Source organism: Heptranchias perlo, chromosome 5 (genome assembly GCF_035084215.1).
Source record: "Heptranchias perlo isolate sHepPer1 chromosome 5, sHepPer1.hap1, whole genome shotgun sequence".
NCBI classification, from domain to species: domain Eukaryota; kingdom Metazoa; phylum Chordata; class Chondrichthyes; order Hexanchiformes; family Hexanchidae; genus Heptranchias; species Heptranchias perlo.
Window position 1 is genome coordinate 21,059,829 of NC_090329.1, and position 19,843 is coordinate 21,079,671.

A 19,843-nucleotide genomic window follows, 5' to 3' on the forward strand; every position below is an offset into this window, starting at 1 on the left:
ATCAGGAGGAGGCCATTCAGCCCCTCGAGCCATTCAGTTAGATCATGGCTGATCTGTACCTCAACTCCATTTACTCGCCATTGCTCCATATCCCTTGCTAGCCCTACCTAACAAAAATCTGTCGCTCTCAATCTTGAAAGCTCCAATTGCCACCACCCCACCCCCCATCCCCAGCATCCACAGCCCTTTGGGGGAGAGAATTCTAGATTTCTACTACCTTTTGTATGAAAAAGTGCTTCCTTATTTTCCTCCTTAATGGCCTGGCTCTAATTTTAAGATTATGTCCCCTTGTTCTTGATTCCTCCACCAGAGGAATTAATTTATCTGTATCTACTGTATCAAATCCTTTTAACATTTTAAACACCTCGATCAGATCACCCCTCAATCTTCTATGCTCAAGGGAATAAAAGCTAAGTTTATGCAACCTGTCCTCATAATGTAACCCTCTAAGCCCCAGTATCATTCTGGTGAATCTGCGCAGTCCCCTCTCCAAGGCCAATTTATTCTTCCTGAGGTGGAATACTGAATGCAGTACTCCAGATAATGTCTGACCAAGGCTGTCTATAACTTCCTCGCCTTTGTAATCTAGCCCCCTTGAGATAAAGGCCAACATTTCATTCACCTTTTTGATTGCTTCTTGTACCTGTCTAGTAGCTTTAAATGATTTTGTACTTGGACTCCCAAATCTGTTTGCTCCTCTACAGTTCCTAGTTTCTCAGCATTCAGAAAATACTCCGATTTATCTTTCTTAAGTGGATAACCTCTCACTTGTCCACATTAAACTCCATCTTCCATAGTTTTTCCCACTCACTTAACCTGTCTGTGTCCCTTTGCAACTTCTTGCTCCCATCTTCACTGCTTATTGTTCCCCCTAACTTAGTGCCATCTTCTAACTTGGACATACAACTCTCTATTCCTTCATCCCAGTCATCAATAAATATGGTGAAAAGCTCAAGCCCCAGAACAGATCCCTGGGGAACACCACTTGTCACATCCTGCCAATTAGATCACCAACCCATTATTCCCGCACTCTGTCTCCTACCTCCCAACCAGTTTCCAACCCAAGTCCAAAGGTTACCTCCAATTCTGTGTGCTCTCATATTTGCCAACAATCTTTTGTGTGGAATTTTGTCAAAAGCCTTCTGGAAGTGCATATAGATAACATCCATTGACACTTCCTTGTCTATCTTAGGGACCACCTCAAAAAATTCAATTAGATTAGTCAGGCATGACTTACCTTTAACAAACCTATATTGTCTCTCTCTGCTGCATTTAAATCGTTCTTCACACTCCTGCCACTTAAACTGAAAATGAATGACACCGAAGACCTGGCAGCAGCGTGATTGATGGATTTGTATTTGAAGAAGCAGGTTGTTTTATTTCCCAGGCCTTTGGAGCTCGGCACAGGCCGCACACCAATTCTTGCCTATTGACCCAAATTAGTGTGTAATGAACGTTACTGGGAAACGACCTAAGCAATCGGGACCTTTCCCTTAATCAAAGCTGTGACTTTGGAATCAGGTTGAACCTTCATGAGATGTATTCTCGTCTCCTGACGCCATGAATCCAAGGAAAACCCTGATCACAGACAGGCACTTTTATGCCCTTAAAGACACCATAGCCATTGGTTAAACGACCCAGTGTGCAGACGGAGATACCTGAAATTAAAAGTGTGCATGAATAAATAATTGTTTTCACTAATCAGAAATTGAGTCTGACCTAGATCCCCTGAAAATAGAAAAAAATATTGGAAATATTATTATAACAGTTTCCGGATATTGGGATAGTCCTGACGTACCATTAGCGGCGGGATCAATACATTGGCCATTGACCATGTCGCTTCTGATTCGCCGCCATAGCGTATTCTAATCACTTCCCTATTGGATTTATGTCGAAAAACTTTTTGAAATGTTCCTCCTGTTTTAGGGCCACCTTTCTTTTTCCCTTGTTTATACTTGACCTCCAACAGCCAATCCCCGAAAGGGGGACTTAGGTACCGACAGCATTAAAAAAAGTGTGCGCTTTCAAAGCGGCCAACAGGCTTTTACTACTGCTGGCACGCGACATTCCAGCTACAACCCTCATGGAACTCCATCATGTAATGCACTGCACACCGTGAACACCATAAAAATAAATACGTAAATGGCTGATATAGCATTATTGTGCAGGACCAACCGGGTCCCCATTATCTGCTGGGTGTTGGTGGGCTATTTGAGGATGAGTGACTTAATAACCAAGCCTCATTCTGTCTTCATCTGACATCCAGAAGCACGTACTTTCTAGCAAAGGACACTGGATACTAATTAAGCTGATTTTTCCTTCTCTGGCCTAGTCATACAACGACCCATGTTAGCAGTTCTACCGGTACTCTGGTTGAGATCAGTTAATTTGGCATGTGACTGCAGTGATCAAATCTGGGACAGTCAGGGTCTGTATGGCATAGTACCACACCAGCCACTGCTGGGTCGATTTCAACCCAACATGCCCAGCGGAAACCGGACCGGTAGGTGACTTACGCGCTGATGTCGTCGGCTGGATCCCGCCTGCTTCAATTTTAACCTGCCTTTCTGAGCAAGCGGCAGAGACACCTGCCTGAAGCCAGCGTGGCCCTTCTTTAAATCTACGTATCAGGGTCCGACGACATCATTGGGCCTCAGCTGCGATTTTAACTCGCAACTTGAGCATCTAGTGTCCGCATCAAATACTCCTAGGCCAAGTACAACATGGGTTAGATACTGAGTACAGAACCCTCTTCTCGGTCCTAAGAATGTGTCTTGATCCCTTCTTTAAAGCAGTGCACATTTCTGACTCCAGCCAACTTTATGGTCTGGCTGAGTGAGACAGCAGATTTTCCACTTGTGCAGTCTCAGCACGGAGCCTTGGTGGAACACTCCCCACAATTTTCCATTCATTAAAAATTGTCCGTTTAGTGTCAACTTGTGCCAAATTAGGGCCAAGTTTATACAGTAGAATTTTGGCACTGGGAACTGGTTTGAGATTGTCATGATGCATTTTAATTAAGACACATATAGCTAGCTGAAAGAGAAGACTTACAAAAGATATTGCTGTGATGCTACTGAGATTTTTTAAAATTGACAAACCAGGTGAAGCAGTAAGTCCAATAGTGTAAGAGGGAGGAGGAAGAGAGCATATAAAATTATGTATTTGGAGCCTTGTAGGAAAAAGAGAGTAGAGTTAAGAGGAGCAATGACTATAGCAATATTGGTAGAAAAAGACAAGAAAGTTGATGATGGTGAGAGAAAGATTGCAGGCTGCAGGCTGCCCATCAGACAAGAAGCCCACAAAAAATGCTGGAAATGCACCGCAAACCTTTTGGCATCCTAAACAGGAGTGCCAAAGAGATGTTACAGAACATCCCCAAATATAGAAGCAATATAGAAAGTCTTGGGCAGACGTGAGCTCGAGAGACTCAAGAATTGTTATGGGGAAAAGAAGTGTTTGACAGACAAAAGAAAAGAAACAGTACTTCTTCAATATAACTTTAGCAAAGAAGGAGATGTTGGTATTCTATTTGAGGACAGAGAAGATAGCAAGGTCAAAAATGTCAATAGATGAAAACAAACTAAGGGGGAAGATTTTCTCTGTGAGCTATTTATAGTGAAGTTCTGAACACATTTATAAAAAGTGCATTTATTGTGGAAAAGCTTAAGAAATTTCACCCCTAACTTAGAGCTTCCAACGGCAAGAAGAGGTAGCATTTTGATTGAATATGCCAGAGACGCAAACTAAGACAAAGCAATCACCAGCTTCCCACTATTTTCCTCTGCCGTGCTCCCAAATACCGACCAAAATGCAGAGGAAAAATGGATGCTAATCCTTTGCTCACATTTTGCACTGCACATGAACAGAACATCCTCTGTGGCTTCCCTGGTGTCTGCACTTGAAGAGGGTGTAGCATTGTAAATTTTATGCAACTGAATGTTGCAGACCTCTGTACTCAAACTTCCTCTAATGGTGCTGGATGTAATTTAGGGCAAGCTACTGCCAGAAAAATCTGGCACTGCTGATTCCAGAGCTGCTATCTGTCTTAAGGAACAGTACGGTCTTGCCAACAACAGTCTTTAATTTTGACTTTTTGAATTTGCTTCTGTTCCCGATGCAGACAGCTGTCAGTCCTTTACACTTGGTGATGGAGGCTGTGTTCTGTAATGTGCCACCTGCCCTTTTGTGATATGGCTTATTTGGAGGCAGATGAGGACAAACAACAAGTCCACTTGATGGCTGCTAAAGTCATTTACCCAGTCATCTCCTGAATTATAGACATCTGTTTCTTTACCCCCGAATAGAACCCCTCCCCCTGGTTAGAATGTAGTACTTGGAGTGGTTGAGGCAATTAGCATAGATGCATTTAAGGGGAAGCTAGATAAACACAAGAGGGAGAAAGGAATAGAAAGTTATGCTGATAGGGTTAGATGAAGTAGGGTGGGAGGAGGCTCATATGGAGTATAAACACCAGCATAGACCAGTTGGGCCGAATGGCCTGTTTCTGTGCTGTAAATTCCATGTAATTCTATGTAATTACCTGAAAACATGAAAATCATTCTTGCTCTCCCATGGAGCTTTAACTATGCCTGTCCCTTTAAGGCCCAGGATGTGTCCAGACTTTGGCCTGTAGCCAAAAGTGAACCACTAAATGCACCCGCCTGGCCCCTCCTTTATTTAAATAATGCCTGACAGCAAGTTTGGGTGGTGAGCTCTGGACCCCATTGGATATCACTTCCAGCGCACGCCACGCTAATTGCTCCCAGATAGCACCAGGTGAGAAAGATTGTGTGGTTTTTTTCAAACTCTTCACAAAGACGCTTGATTTTCATTGCCCCAGTGAAAAACATGAAGATTAAGATATAGCGATTCAACCATTGCAACCCAAGAGGCATGAAAATTGTGGGTGTGCGACCTTAAGGAAGTTGTTGAATGTAGAGTAAAATGATAAGTGAAACAATGGTTAATGAGTGAAGGTCACTCATATGGGGAAGAAACAGAGTGGGAGGGAGTATAGAACATAGGAAGGAACATAGGAACAGGAGTAGGCCATTCAGCCCCTCGTGCCTGCTCCGCCATTTGATAAGATCATGGCTGATCTGTGATCTAACTCCATATACCTGCCTTTGGCCCATATCGCTTAATACCTTTGGTTGCCAAAAAACTATCTATCTCAGATTTAAATTTAGCAATTGAGCTAGTATCAATTGCCGTTTGCGGAAGAGAGTTCCAAACTTCTACAACCCTTTGTGTGTAGAAATGTTTTCTAATCTCGCTCCTGAAAGGTCTAGCTCTAATTTTTAGACTGTTCCCCCTACTCCTAAAATCCCCAACCAGCGGAAATAGTTTCTCTCTATCCACCCTATCTGTTCCCCTTAATATCTTATAAACTTCGATCAGATCACCCCTTAACCTTCGAAACTCTGGAGAATACAACCCCAATTTGTGTAATCTCTCCTCGTAACTTAACCCTTGAAGTCCGGGTATCATTCTAGTAAACCTACGCTGCACTCCCTCCAAGGCCAATATGTCCTTCTGAAGGTGCGGTGCCCAGAACTGCTCACAGTACTCCAGGTGTGGTCTAACCAGGGTTTTGTATAGCTGCAGCATAACTTCTGCCCCCTTGTACTCCAGTCCTCTAGTTATAAAGGCCAGCATTCCATTAGCCTTATTGATTATTTTCTGCACCTGTTCATGACACTTCAATGATCTATGTACCTGAACCCTTTGGACATCCACTGTTTTTAACTTTTTACCATTTAGAAAGTACCCTGTTCTATCCTTTTTTGATCCAATGTGGATGACCTCACATTTGTCTACATTGAATTCCATTTGCCACAGTTTTGCCCATTCACCTAATCTATCAATATCACTTTGTAATTTTATGTTTTCATCTACACTGCTTACAGTGCCACCAATCTTTGTGTCATCGGCAAACTTAGATATGAGACTTTCTATGCCTTCATCTAAGTCGTTAATAAATATTGTGAATAATTGAGGCTCCAAGACAGATCCTTGCGGGACTCCACTAGTCACATCCTGCCAATGTGAGTACCTTCCCATTATCCCTACTCTCTTCTCGCCTTTCGCTCAGCCAACTTCCTAACCAAGTCCATACTTTTCCCTCGATTCCATGGGCTTCTATCTTAGCTAACAGTCTCTTATGTGGGACCTTATCAAATGCATTCTGGAAGTCCATATAAATAACATCCATTGACATTCCCCTGTCCACTACTTTAGTCACCTCTTCAAAAAATTTAATCAGGTTTGTCAGGCACGACCTACCTTTCACAAATCCATGCTGGCTCTCTCTGATTAACTGAAAATTCTCGAGGTGTTCAGTCACCTTATCCTTAATTATAGACTCCAGCGTTTTCCCCACAACAGATGTTAAGCTAACTGGTCTATAATTCCCCGGTTTCCTTCTCTCTCCTTTCTTAAAAAGCGGAGTGATATGTGCAATTTTCCAATCTAGAGGGACAGTTCCTGAATCTAGAGAACTTTGAAAGATTATAGTCAGGACATCCGCAATGTGCTCACCTACTTCATTTAAAACCCTGGGATGGAAACCATCTGGTCCTCGGGATTTGTCACTCTTTAGTGCTATTATTTTCTTCATTACTGTTGCTTTACTTATGTTAATTTTATCGAGTCCCTGGAAAACTCCTTTATTAATGGAAAAAGAGTCATTAACTATACGGAAAAAGATGTTCCAACTCAAAGTGGATCACTTTATTGCTGCCCCGAGCCTCCTGAGAAATACCTTGCGGGAGCTGCTGCCTTTCTGCTTTAGGATGAAAAGTGTCCCCAATCAAGCATGGGTAGCTCAGACAGATTGGCATCTGGCTCAGAGTAAACAGATCTTTTGCAACCATTACAGTTTTTGAGAAAGGCTTTCAGAAAAGTATCATCCTGGGTTAGCGTGACTTAGTACATAGAGAAATTCACTGGTGAAACTAAAGTAGTGCCCGCTTTATGATACTTCGTCACACTTCAACATCCTATAAATCCAAGCAAAATTTCCCTTCTGTCAAAGTATTACTGGAGCACATGAAAATATCTGGCAGCATTCTATCTTGTCCCAGAATTGTTGCACATTAATTTTCATGTATTGTTAATATTTTTATTAGAGGAAATATCAAATGACAATGTTGTTGTGAAAGAGCCTTGAATTTCATGGTTTGGATAGTAATAAATCATTTAAGGAGCATATGTTTCTACGCTTGGAGGTAGTTGTAGCTTTCTAAAGCATTCCCAGTCCATCTGTTATTTTATCTGGTATAATAGTTACAAGATTTGGCAGAATCAACCAAATATTAAAATGGAAGGACCATGCTTTATTGAGAGTATATATATAGCATGTATAATGAGGAGGCATGAAATACAATTTGCAAGAGTGACTGGCATGATAATGAAAGGGACTAAGTTGCATGTCAGTTGTGGCAATCACCCTAGACAGAATCCCAGTTGTATTCCATGGTTTCTAATAATGTGTTATATTGGAAGTTAGGTCATTAAAAATGATTAATGTCACTAGAAGTATGCATGTTAAATGCAAACTGTATAGATTGCATACCAGCTGCAATGCCCCATAGTGTTTTCATCTCTCAGTGTTATCTACTTTTCATTGTGACTTGTAGTATTAAAATAGCATTTTCTCAGCATTGGGCACCTACCAAATAATTTAACATATATATTTCAGTTTGTTCTATTACATTTTCACACAGTAAAACATTTATTTAAAAAAATAATTCAGTTTTTATAGGTTTAGACTACAACCATCAACATTTTTTTTTAAGTTTTAAACTTTTCCCTACTGCTATATGAGTTTTATCATGAAGGCTCTCTTCACTAAGAGTATCATAGCTAAACAGATCAATTGCTAAAAGCATCTCGTTCCTGATTCATTGCAACAGTAATTTATTGCATTTTCCTTAGATTTGCAGTTGCTTCTATTTCCTTTTAGCATTAGTTGTGACAGTTAAACATTATGCTTTATTTGGGATAGTTTCTTGGCAACCTGAAGTGCCCATGGCGAAATAAAACCGTTGTTCCAAAATTTCAAATCATCTGGCATGATTATCATTTTTTCTCTCACCAATTTTCTCCATTCTTCTCAAGGCACTGACTCCTTGTTGGAGTATGATTCCATGGGGCCAGGTTCCAAGCTGGAGAACTTGTTCAACAGCCATGTTTCGTTCCCCCATCTGTTTTTCCCAATTTCAGAAACATCCCAAAGCACTTCACAGCCAATTAATTACTTTTGAAATGTAGTCACTATTGTTTTGCAGATAAATGTGGCAGCTAATTTGCGCACAGCAAGGCCCCAAAAACAGCAATGAGATAAATAACCAGTTGATCCATTTTGGTGGTTTTGGCCGAGGGAAGAATTTTAGCCAGGGCAATGTGAGAACTTTTGAAAAAGTGTCCTGGGACCTTTTAAATCTACCCGTACAGGCAGACAAGGCCATAGTTTTACGTCTCATCTGAAAGACGGCACTTCCAGCAATGCAGCACTCCTTCAGTACTGCATTGGAGTGGGGTTTGAACTCACAGCCTTCTGATTCAGAGGTGAGAGTGTTATTAGTGAGCCAAGCTGACTGTAAGAAAGAAATGTCAATTATGACAAGCAAATTATGTTTAAAAAAAAGCTTAAAAATCAATCATTCTAGATTCACAACGGGACACTTTCTTGGGTCTCTGCTCAGCTGCACTGGATAATCCAAGTTCAGCAAATACTGGAAATTCAGCCAGATTGGAACAACAACAACTTGCATTTACATAGTGCCTTTAACGTAGTAAAACACGCGCCTGTAAAGTAACTGGCTTGATTTTCCTCCATTAATTTCAATTTTCTGATATTCACTGCATCTGCGTGCAGACACAGGAAAATCTCCCATACAGTTTCAGTTGGAGTAATAATAATGGCCCGAGCCATTGCCAAAAAAACTTTGTAAAGTGATGTGTATTAGTATCTAAATACATGATTACTAAAACACATAGCTACTCATGGAAAACAAGTTGCTAGTGATTTAAATTGTCTTGAAAGTTTCATTTCAAAAATGAAGAAAGCCCCACTTTGTTAAGAATATATCTGTATTCTTAATTAATGCTTAAAATTTTCTGATGTGAGAAAGGAACTGAAATCTACCATCTGCTTCAACATCTTGGTCACAACCAAGAGTTCTAATTGGAGAATTTTTCAAATAAAGTTGCTGCATTGAAACTATTTCATACCAATTAAGTTGCATGAAACAGAGGTCCCAAGGCACGGCGCAGTGCCTCTGCCCAAATTTCTGTAATAATCAAATGTGTGATATTCAACTATTACAGAAATTGGATCAGTCTTTAATTAGAGATATTCCAGTGGTATATTCTTGCTATCTATACTATGGGGGTTCCATTTTATAATAGTTTGGTATTTATATAGATATATTTATAAATGGGTAGAACTAGGTGATTTTTACTTTTATGGATGATCAGTTTTCAGAACTATATGGTGTCTTCATCTACAGTGAACTTGATATAGCTGCTTACCAACCTTTCCCAACAGGTTGAGGCTAATTGAGACCAGGGGTCAATTGAAAATTTCAAAACTGATATTGATAGATTAATATTAGGCAGGGAGATTAAGGATTACAGAACCAAGGCGGGTAGATGGAGTTAAGATACAGATCAGCCATGATCTAATTGAATGGCGGAACAGACTCAAGGGGCTCGATTTTAGGATCGTGTTTCCGGCGGGTTCCCAGCGGGGTGGCCCCGAAAATCCCGATATCCAGTCACGTGACCGGATCGCGACGAAATCCCGGCCACTTCCGGGTACCGCGCTGACGTGCGGGGCTGCGCGCGCAAGCCCCGCTGGTGGGAATCCCGCAGGCAATTAAAGCCAGCGGGTTTCCACTTGAGAGTACTTACCTTGCTCGTTGTGGTCAGTTAATGAGCTGAAGCAGCTGTCAAAAGAGGAAGTGTGGGATTTTCGGTTCAAGGCAGTGAGTTTCCCACACTGGGGGAAACAGTCTCCCTCCAACCAGGCGTGTTGCAGCCAGCAGCCTGTGGCAGGTGCCACGGTGCGCTCCACGGGGGAGAGCCCTCACCCACGCAGGAGGCCACCGCGTCACATAGGGCAACCCCTGCCCTCCACCACCCCCCGCCAAGCCAGAGGACAGACCGACACGAAACCGCAGCCCCAGTCCGAGGAACCACACACCTACCCTGCACAACCCCTCAGACCAACACCTGCCAGTTGGGTGGTGTGTGGAGACCCTCTGAGGACGAAGAGCATGACTAACACCAGCAGCCTCGCAGTCCACGCCGTCCGCCGCAGAGACGTGGATCCCCCCAACACGGTGTTGTTGCACGCCCACCTGCACAGCAGGAGGGAGGGCTACCGCAGAGAGAGACGCGTCGCAGAGGGCACTACCCTCGCCACAGGGTCCACAGACCGAGGCGCAGCTCCCCGGACCTCTCCGAGCAGCAGTGCAGAGGGAGGCGCAGATTCGCTCGACATGTAGTCGTGGAGATCTGCAGCCTCTTTCATGCCGAGCTGCTCCTGGCTGGCCCCAGCACCAACTGCTTACCTGTCGCTGGCAAAGTCACCACTGCCCTCCACACCTTCTCCTCCGCATCCTTCCAGGGTGCAGCCGGCTACACCGCCGATGTCTCTCAGTCGTCTGCGCGGACGAGCCCTGCAAATACACCTGCACCTACTCTGCAGTAACACGATGGGTGGCATCAGTGGTGGGTCCTCATAGTGATACCCAGGAGCGGGCATTATTGGACACAACGGACAGGATTCGCGGAGACATGGCAGTGGTGGTGTCAATATAATGTGTGCTGTTTGTTGCTCTGAAATTCAATATGGGTAACACCCATGACAAACCCTCAGACACCCTTGTGCACCCCCTTCATGCTGACGAGACGTTTGCCTTACGCTGCCTACTGCACATATGTGATGCATGCCCTGTGGCTGCAGCACAGGTGGTGGCAGGTTGAGTGAGGCTGGCCGTGAGGGAGATGCACGAGAGGGTGAGTATGGGATGGAGCAATGAGATTGTATGAGGATTGGGTTGCGTGTTAGTGGCAGGGTGAGTACTGGCGAGGTGAGTAGGTGGAGGTAAGATGAGGATGGGGTGTGAGTGGGTATGAAGGGTGATGTGACAGAATAGTGTTGGCGGTGCCGAAGGAGATGTGGGGTGGGGGCAGTGTTGTGGCAGACGGAGTGTAGGGGAAAGACTTCGTGTTCTCACTGCGGCTGACCTACTGCGGTCATTGCAGCGCCTCCTGCACTGTATGCAGGTGGGCGATATGTTGGTGGCGCAGGTGACCCCCTCTGCCACCTCGAGCCAGGCCTTCTTGGTGGCAGAGGCAGACCGCTTCCTCCCGCCCGCCGGGGGGAAGATCTGTGTCCTCCCCCTCCTCCTCACCCCATCTGATGATAGCTGGGGTGAGGCATCATTAAACTGGGAGCAGCCTTCCCCCTGGGCTGCTCCATGCTGCAATTTGTCCCATTGGTTGCAGCATCTGTCAGTGGAGGACTGCCCCTTTAACTAGAGAGCCTCCAGCTGACAGATCGTACTGCGCATGCGCAGCCCGACAGACGCGCAGGCCAGCGCCGTGGACCCCGGAGGAGCAGGTAATTGATTCCTATTAGTGGGTTGCCTGCTACAATCGCGTGGGCAACCCACTAATTTCGCCGAGCGTGTTGACCACGCTCCCGGAGGACCACCCGCTGGGAACCCGCAGGCCTGCTAAATTCGAGCCCAATGGCCTACTCCTGTTCCTATGTTCCTAGGTGCCCATCTGTAGCATAATCCCCAATGTGAAAATATTCTTCTGTAAGTATCATTTGAAGAAACTATATAATGACTTAACAAAACAAACTTTTTTTTCTGAATGAAAAAAAAGCCCTGAAATAAAGGAAGATCGATATTATTCTTTTAAATAATCTATTCAGAACTGAAATTTAATTTTGGAAGCCTCATTATTGTCTGAGAGTAGTTCAACTTATTTAAAAACAATCTGTTGTTACAAAAATATACTAGTTAGATTATTTTTCAAATATTTTAGATCAAAAATGTTGAGTACATCAGCAAGGAATTTTGAATTTTTTTATACAAGAGGTATTCTTTCAGTCGGTCCTATTTTTTTGATTCTGGTTCTATTCTGCAAGATACAGATGAAATTCAATGCTGAAATAGTTCATAAGTTTTAGTTTGCATATATCATGAGAGAAATATAACATTTTCAGAAAAGTCCAATGTTTTTTCTTTCAGGGTGACAAAGGAAATGCAGGTGTCAAGGGAAACCAGGTAAATAGCACTAATCTCTTGATAATTACAAATCAATTAATAATTACAGTATTCTAATGACACAAATATAAGTAAAATTACACAACGCTTTCTATAACACCAGTATGAATTGTGAACAAAAGAATCAAAATGGAAAGTAAACTCTATATCAATTATTATTTGTTGAGTTTTATGGTAATGTAGTTCAGTGCATGCGTTATTTTTGTGACTTAACTTTAAATGTATCAATTATTAAAAACTTGGAGCATCAAGCTGCTGTATTAAATTTGCCAATAGTAATCAAGGATGCAGCCAATTTAACCGTGCCTCTGACTACAATATGTGTGTAATATAGAAAATGCCACACAAGTAAAGTATCTGTATTTTAGTGCTATATAAGACAGTTAATAAGTACAATTTTAATGGGAATTTTCATTTAAAAAGAACATTTTACTCAGACACTCTACTCTTAAATGCATTCTATTGGAAAGCCTGTTGGTTTATACCAGACAAACCTCTACCATGTATTACCAGCTTATATACAACTCTTAGTCGTTTTATCTATTTTTTTGATTAGCAGATTATTTGGAAGCTTACTATCTTCAAGATATAGAATAGTCAAGATATTTTGACACCTTCATTGAGCAAACATAGATAAAGTATATATAGGGGTGCATTATCACAGCAATTCCTTCATCAGGTTGAAAAGTGGTAAGAAAGAAAATCTGTTACTGTTTAGATATTCAAATACATCTCCTGTTGGATTCAGATGAAATGTTGATAAATAGAGGAAGGAAGGAAAGGAGGGAGGGAAGAAAGGTAGGGAGGAAGGAAGGAATTGCGCTGATACAGATTCTTTCATGTCGTAGGACAGCCCAAAGCACTTCATAGCCAATGAATTACTTTTGAAATGTAGTTACTGTTGTTTTATTGCAAAACACAGCAACTAATTTGTAGATGCATTGCTGTCAGCAGGAAAGATAATTGGCTGTTGCTAGTGCCAGTTGCATCGGTCTACCCTCCTATGGTGTATATGTAGCCAAGAATGCCCTTTGCTAGGGCACATTGCTTTCCAAAGCATGGCTGTAGCCACCTATGCAGAACAGTGGCCCAGAACTGCCACTGACATCGCTGCCCTTAAACTGTTCCTGTGCTTTTCCATGTATGCCACTGCTGGTGAGGTACAGTAATCTGTCTTTTTTTTATTCGTTCATGGGAAGTGGGCGTTGCTGGCAAGGTCAGCATTTATTGCCCATCCCTAATCGCCCTTGAGAAGGTGGTGATGAGCCGCCTTCTTGAACCGCTGCTGTCCGTGGTTCTCCCACAGTGCTGTTAGGTATGGAGTTCCAGGATTTTGACCCAGCAACGATGAAGGAACGGCGATATATTTCCAAATCGGGATGGTGTGTGACTTGGAGGGGAACATGCAGGTGATGTTGTTCCCATGTGCCTGCTGCCCTTGTCCTTCTAGGTGGTAGACGTCATGGGTTTGGGAGGTGCTGCCAAAGAAGCCTTGGTGAGTTGCTGCAGTGCATCCTGTAGATGGTACACACTGCAGCCACACTGCGCCGGTGGTGAAGGGAGTGAATGTTTAGGGTGGGGGATGGGGTGCCAATCACACTCCTGACTTGTGCCTTGTGGATGGTGGAAAGGCTTTGGGGAGTCAGGCGGTGAGTCACTCGCCGCAGAACACCCAGCCTCTGACCTGCTCTTGTAGCCACAGTATTTATGTGGCTGGTCCAGTTAAGTTTCTGGTCAATGGTGTAAGGGGTTTTGTTTCCGGGGCTTATTGTAGGTCAGCCAGTTATGTTTTCCTGAGCTGCCCTGCCCGCTGTGCAGTTTCGAATCGCTTTCCCCTTCCTGATTCTGAGCTCAGGACTTATCGAGCGGTAATAAGGACAGAGGAACAGACCAGTGGATTGATGCAAGGAAAACCAATGTTCATTAATAAGAAAACTAAAACTACAAGGTAAACAGTATTATACAGACGATAAAAGGAATCGCTATGGATGCAATACAGTCTTACACTTAACAGGGTGGAAGAAACGGACACATCGAGGGAAAATTCTAAAATCACAATTTTAGCAATACCCCTTTAACTCCCACCCTTACACCTAGCTAGGTTGTCTTGTGACGGCCAGAAAAAAAATAATGCTCACCGATGAAACAGATGAAAAGGCCTGGCCCCTGTGTCCTGCTGCTGCCGTCGACACGTGGTTGCGATGTTTACTGGACGGCCTTCCTTCTTGGTTGCTAGCAGGCAAGCAGGACGCTGGACCGAGGCAAAGAGAAAGAGAGGGAGAGATGTTCTCGGACGCCCCAGTTATACCCTCCCGGTAATAGGTTATCTTCGGGCCTCATCAGTTTGCTGCAATGTCCGATTTGGGCGCGAAAACGTAAGACAAAAGGGGTCCCGATCTTGGCCCATTTACATTAATGGCCGGTACTTGTACTGATCTGTTCCATAACTGCTTTCCATTGTTCCGAATGTTCCTTAATGGGTCACCTTAGTCCTGGGATTACTCCTGCTCGAATTTTGATTGTGTAGTCCGGCAACGTTGATGGCTTGCCTCAGGGCATGCATGCAACTGCATTGTTCAAAGAGCCCTGTCTGAAACACAGAACCTGCCAAGCTGTCAGAGAATCCAATTTCAAATGCTGCAGGCCCTTGGCCATGTGTCTGACCGTAGCCATTTTGAACGACCCTGGATTTTTTAAAACACAGTCACACCAGGGTTTCTTTAATAACTCCAATAAATCTTTGGGGGGGGGACATGTGAAATTTTGCAAATCCCTTCAGTCCCCCTTGTGGATACTTAAACTTGCTTGAAGTGTCCATGCAAGGTGAGCAAAATTTTCTGACTGTCGCAAACAGCCCTCCCCTTTATTTACCTATCCCTAATCCCTCGACACATACATTCCCTTACTTGGAGAGAGCCCCAGTGTACGGCAGGCATTCAGATAGAAAACAAGGTTGAATTACAACAATCCCAGCATGGAGGGGTCCAAATACCCCTGCACCACTTGGGATGAAACAGTATTTCGCATACCATACATTCTTTATAAAATGAAAAATACAACGAGAGCAATCCTTATTGAAAACAACAAACGGAAGGGACCATCTTTATTAAAATAATGAAACAGGCTGCCATCACTCGCAAGTGATGCGTCACCGAACTTACGCGGGTGTTTTGTCTACCCGAGCATACTGGTCCTTCCATACCCTTTGTGTTCTAACTACTACCTCGAGACCCCTATTCCTACACTGGACGCAAACCAGATAGAGGACGATCCCGAGCTGACAGATTACTAGTACGTGCGATGCCAGACGAATCCAGGAGGGGACCTCTATATTCTCAAAGATGTCCCACCAGGGTGGGGTCGTAATACTCAGAATATCGGCCCCTATCTGGACAGTCTTTCTGTTCCAGCGTGTAAAAGTGTTTTTGGGAAACCACTACTGCTTTTAATAATTTAACGAGGTATTCTGGGAGAGGGGGGATCTGGTAGCCGAAGTGGGCTACATACTTTTGGAGGTTGGTGAAATTCTCTTTCACAGTGAGGTGAACAGTGGATGGTTCAGGGATGGGGACAATTCGTAACTGTGCCACTTGAACTTCTGCCTCAGGTTTAAAGCAGAAACTGCTGTCACTCACCGCGCACCAGCTGTGCTGACCGTGCTGGTAGTGAGACGCTGCTGTGGTGACACAATATGTCCCACCTCCTATATACGCCACTTGTGGGGGAACATGGCCTTGTGCCATGGCTTCCATTGTGCAGTTTATAGGCTTCGCGTCAACAGCTCTGAACCCACACTGCGGTTTTGAATAGGCGTTCTCAAGTGCTGGGGACACAGGATTATGTGTGATCCCCAGCTCCGGCACCCCGAGAGGTCAGTACCTGTCATAGCATGCTCCCACTTTATGACGTAGGGCGGGACCGCTGTAAAACGAATGTGTGCACCCCCCTGAATGGCACCAATGTTCTCCACCCTGTACACCGGCACGGGTTGGGCCGTCCCGCCCATGACTGGCATCCTTACAATTATCCCTATGATGGTGTGGTTGGAACGCCCACAGTCCACTGGGACTGGGTAGGCCTCAGAAGCTAGGCGGAGCTGGCACGGACTTAATGTATTCTCAAAAGGGTGGAGGGCTGCGAGGTGTTTGTTGCTGATCCAGGAGGGGACTAAACCTTGCTTTAAATCCTCCAGATTGCTGCGGCCCTCGCCCAGCAACCATGCCCCATACAGCACGCACACTTCATTCTGCGCCGCCTGGTCTGACGCATCCCAATCCTCCCTAATGAGCGCATTCACCGTCTCTGCATGCTTTTCCAGCTCTGATATGATCTCCTTTAAGTGGAGACTCATGGCCTGATCTTCGTGCAGTTCCGAACCCACCACCTTATTCACATCGATTAATATTTTCTTTAATTGCATATTTAAACCATTAATCTGGGTCTGCAGCTCGATGTCATCTAAGCTGTTGATGACAGAAGACCCCATGTTAAAACCAGTTAAGACATCGTTAAAAGCACCCCTTCTTTGTCTCCCAATCCCGTCCAAAAGCTCGTGGGTGTATAGTCTGCTTCTGTCAACGTCTGAAAAATCAATCTGATAAAATTTACGGAACATATCTTTTAAGAGGCCTTGATACAACTGCGCAGTCTCTGTGGGGCACCACGCGGGTAGGTGTACCTCGGTGAGGTTTAAAATCACAGAGGCTACCACGTAGTGCACCCCTTGATACAGCACCTGGTCTGTAGGTACTAGCACCAAGCCGTTCCCTGGTCCTTTGGTAGTGGCGGGGCATCCCTTTACTATCATATGTGACGTCGCGGTCGTGGGCAGGGGCTGTCGGGGGCGGGTTACTAATTCAGTGGCATTAACCGAGATTGGGGAGTATGGGATCGCGCATGCGCCCAGGCGCGATTCCCAGTCCATCCCCCTCCCGTCATCTTGCCACTGGCTGTGGAAAATGATGGAAATGCCTGTGGGGCAGACCTTCTCTGAACCCCACACACAGACATAGGTCCCCTGATACGGTTCCCACCATTTGTCCCAGTGCACACTTAACCCTCCCTGGGTCCCTGTGATGGTCCTGTGGGTGTTATTCCCTAACCTCTCCCACTCTACCCTAGGGTTCCCCATATCCTTACTTAATTTTCTAAGCCACCACCACCTATCCAGGGGAACGTTGCCTTTACATGACAAACATATTCCTTTTCCGGAGCATCCGAAGATGTGGTGGTCCTTGGTGTCGCCCCTTCTCGCGAGGCTCAGCCCAGACAGGGCGAGCAGGATCACGCCTCCGAACATTCCCTTTAATTCCCTGTAAAAGATAAAGAACATCTGGCCGGGCTTCCTATAGGCTTCCTGGCTCGGGTGAAGTGTGAGCGGGTCCCTCGACCTCAGCTCACGTAGACAACACTGGAACGGTTCCATCTTAAAATTACACTACGGTTCCACACCTTATAATTAACCTAAACATCTTAACTTAAAACTACAAACTTAACTGCTAAAGTTATATACATCCGCCGCCCATCTCCGAGCGGCCAGCTCAAATTCTGTCAGGACTGCTGCAGGCTGCTCCCTGCGGCATGGCTGTACTGACCTTTACTTCCGGTCCCTCACAGCCCGCGACTGCTGGCTGAGGACCTTTGTCTTTCGACTTAACTTTAACGCGGGAGGTAGCCCTTTTAAACTGGGGAGCCGGCGACCATGTCTTCCTAGGCTGGGGTGTCCGAGGGGACCTCCTAGGAAGTGCTGTTGGTGGGGCTACCCTGGCGAGCGGACCCTTGTTGTGGGTCGCAGTCCTCGCTGGCTGGGGGCTTTTCCCCTGTGGCTCCTCCCTTCCCAAGTCTGAGCTGGGGACAGGCAACCCCTCGCTGCCTGCTGCCGGTGAGAGTCTTCCTCTCCAGGTTCAAAACCTGGGTTGGAGGTGGGGCTACCTGCCTCGGGCTCCTCCTCCTCCCCACCTGAGTCCCAGAAGAGAGGGGGAGTGTTTTGGACAGGGGCCTGGGTGACTCGTCCCCTGACGCACGTGACTGCGCCTGCGTGTGCTGCCTGTGAGCTGTGACCTGCTGGGAGCTGGGGATTTCTAACCTCGGGTTGGATCCCAGCTACCTGCTTTTTCGCCTCCGATCTAAACAGCTTACATTGGTTTATTTGTAACCATTTTGTCCGCCGGGGCAATTTTACAGCGTAAACCATGGGGCTGGCTTTATCTACTATGCTATAGGGTCCCATGTACAGTGGCTCCAAACTCCCTACTCGGGCGTAGTTCCTCACCATCACCTGGTCCCCTATCTCCCACTGATGACTTTTGTTAGGCTCGAGCAGCAATCGATTATTCCGATGCTGCTTCCCCATACTACCTGCTGCCTATTCGTAAATCTGCATCAGGCGCTCGAGGAGTGTTCAGTCGAATTTATCCTGGTTTACCTCCCGAAGCCGCCCTTCAGTAAGAACTGGGGCTAGGACATGGGTGGGGGTTCTCATGACCCTGGGCTCGTGCGGGGAACACCCCGTACTCTTTGACTGACTGGCCCGGATCCCCATGAGGACTAGAGGCAGGACCTCTGCCCATTTTTGGGGCGAGTCCGCTGTTTCCTTCCTCAGCCTTTCTTTGACGGTGCGGTTCATGCGTTCCACAATTCCTGAGGACTGTGGATTGTGGGCTACGTGCCACTTCCCCTGAATACTGAGCAGCATAACTGTATTCTGCATGACCTGGCCGGTGAAGTGGCTACCCTGGTCGGACACCACAAACTGGGGTAGCCCCCACCGCGAGAACACCTCCCGTACCAAGATCCTTGCAGCCCCTAATGCTGTGGCTTTTCTACAGGGGACGGCCTCGACCCATTTGGAAAACACGTCCACCAGGACGAGGCAGTATTTGTAGCCTCCCTGGGCGGTGGGTAGGGGCCCGATGTAGTCGATCTGGATCGACTGCCATGGTCCCTCTACCCTCCTAACGTGTCCCATAGGCACCTTCCTTCTGTGGGGGTCGGGGTTATTTGCAGCGCACACAAGACAGCTAGCGCAGAACTCGCGGACATCTTCCCAGAGTCCTGGCCACCATCCCGCCTGCTCCACCCGCTGCCAGGTGGCCTCAGGCCCGGGGTGTCCTGCTCCCGGCCCTTCATGGGCCAGTTGAAGGAACTCCCTCCGGTGCTGCTGGGGTACTACCCACTGCCCTTCCTTGAACAGCATGCCCTCTCTTATGGAGAGGGCTGCCGCGCCGTAAGGGCCTTCTATCCTCCTACCCTCGCTCACTGCGCTAGTGATGGTTTTCAGGACAGGGTCCTGGGCTTGGACTGTTTTAAGATCCGGGGCTAATGCTACCCCTAAGCTCCTCTGGGTCCCACCCCTGCCTCTAACTGCTGCCACGGGCCCAGACCCATAGGGGTCCCAGAAAATGCCGGTGCGGGCATCCTCCTTGGCCAGCGTGTTGGCTTGCTGGTTGCCCTGGCTGCAGGGTTCTGTGGAGGAGTGTGCCTTCACTTTGTGGATGAAGACCTCGCCTTTCTCCCCCACGGCTTCTAGG

The 19,843-nt window shown here is 45.9% G+C and overlaps 1 protein-coding gene across 1 annotated transcript in view; it reads left to right on the plus strand.

The window, feature by feature from the left end:
- The window catches only part of col21a1 (collagen, type XXI, alpha 1), a 315,698-nt gene that overhangs the window by 251,112 nt on the left and 44,743 nt on the right, over nucleotides 1-19,843 (plus strand). Inside the window, exon 23 of the mRNA XM_067985251.1 lies at nucleotides 12,279-12,314. Within this exon, the coding sequence (XP_067841352.1) occupies nucleotides 12,279-12,314 (36 nt within the window). The remainder of the gene's footprint in view (nucleotides 1-12,278; nucleotides 12,315-19,843) is intronic.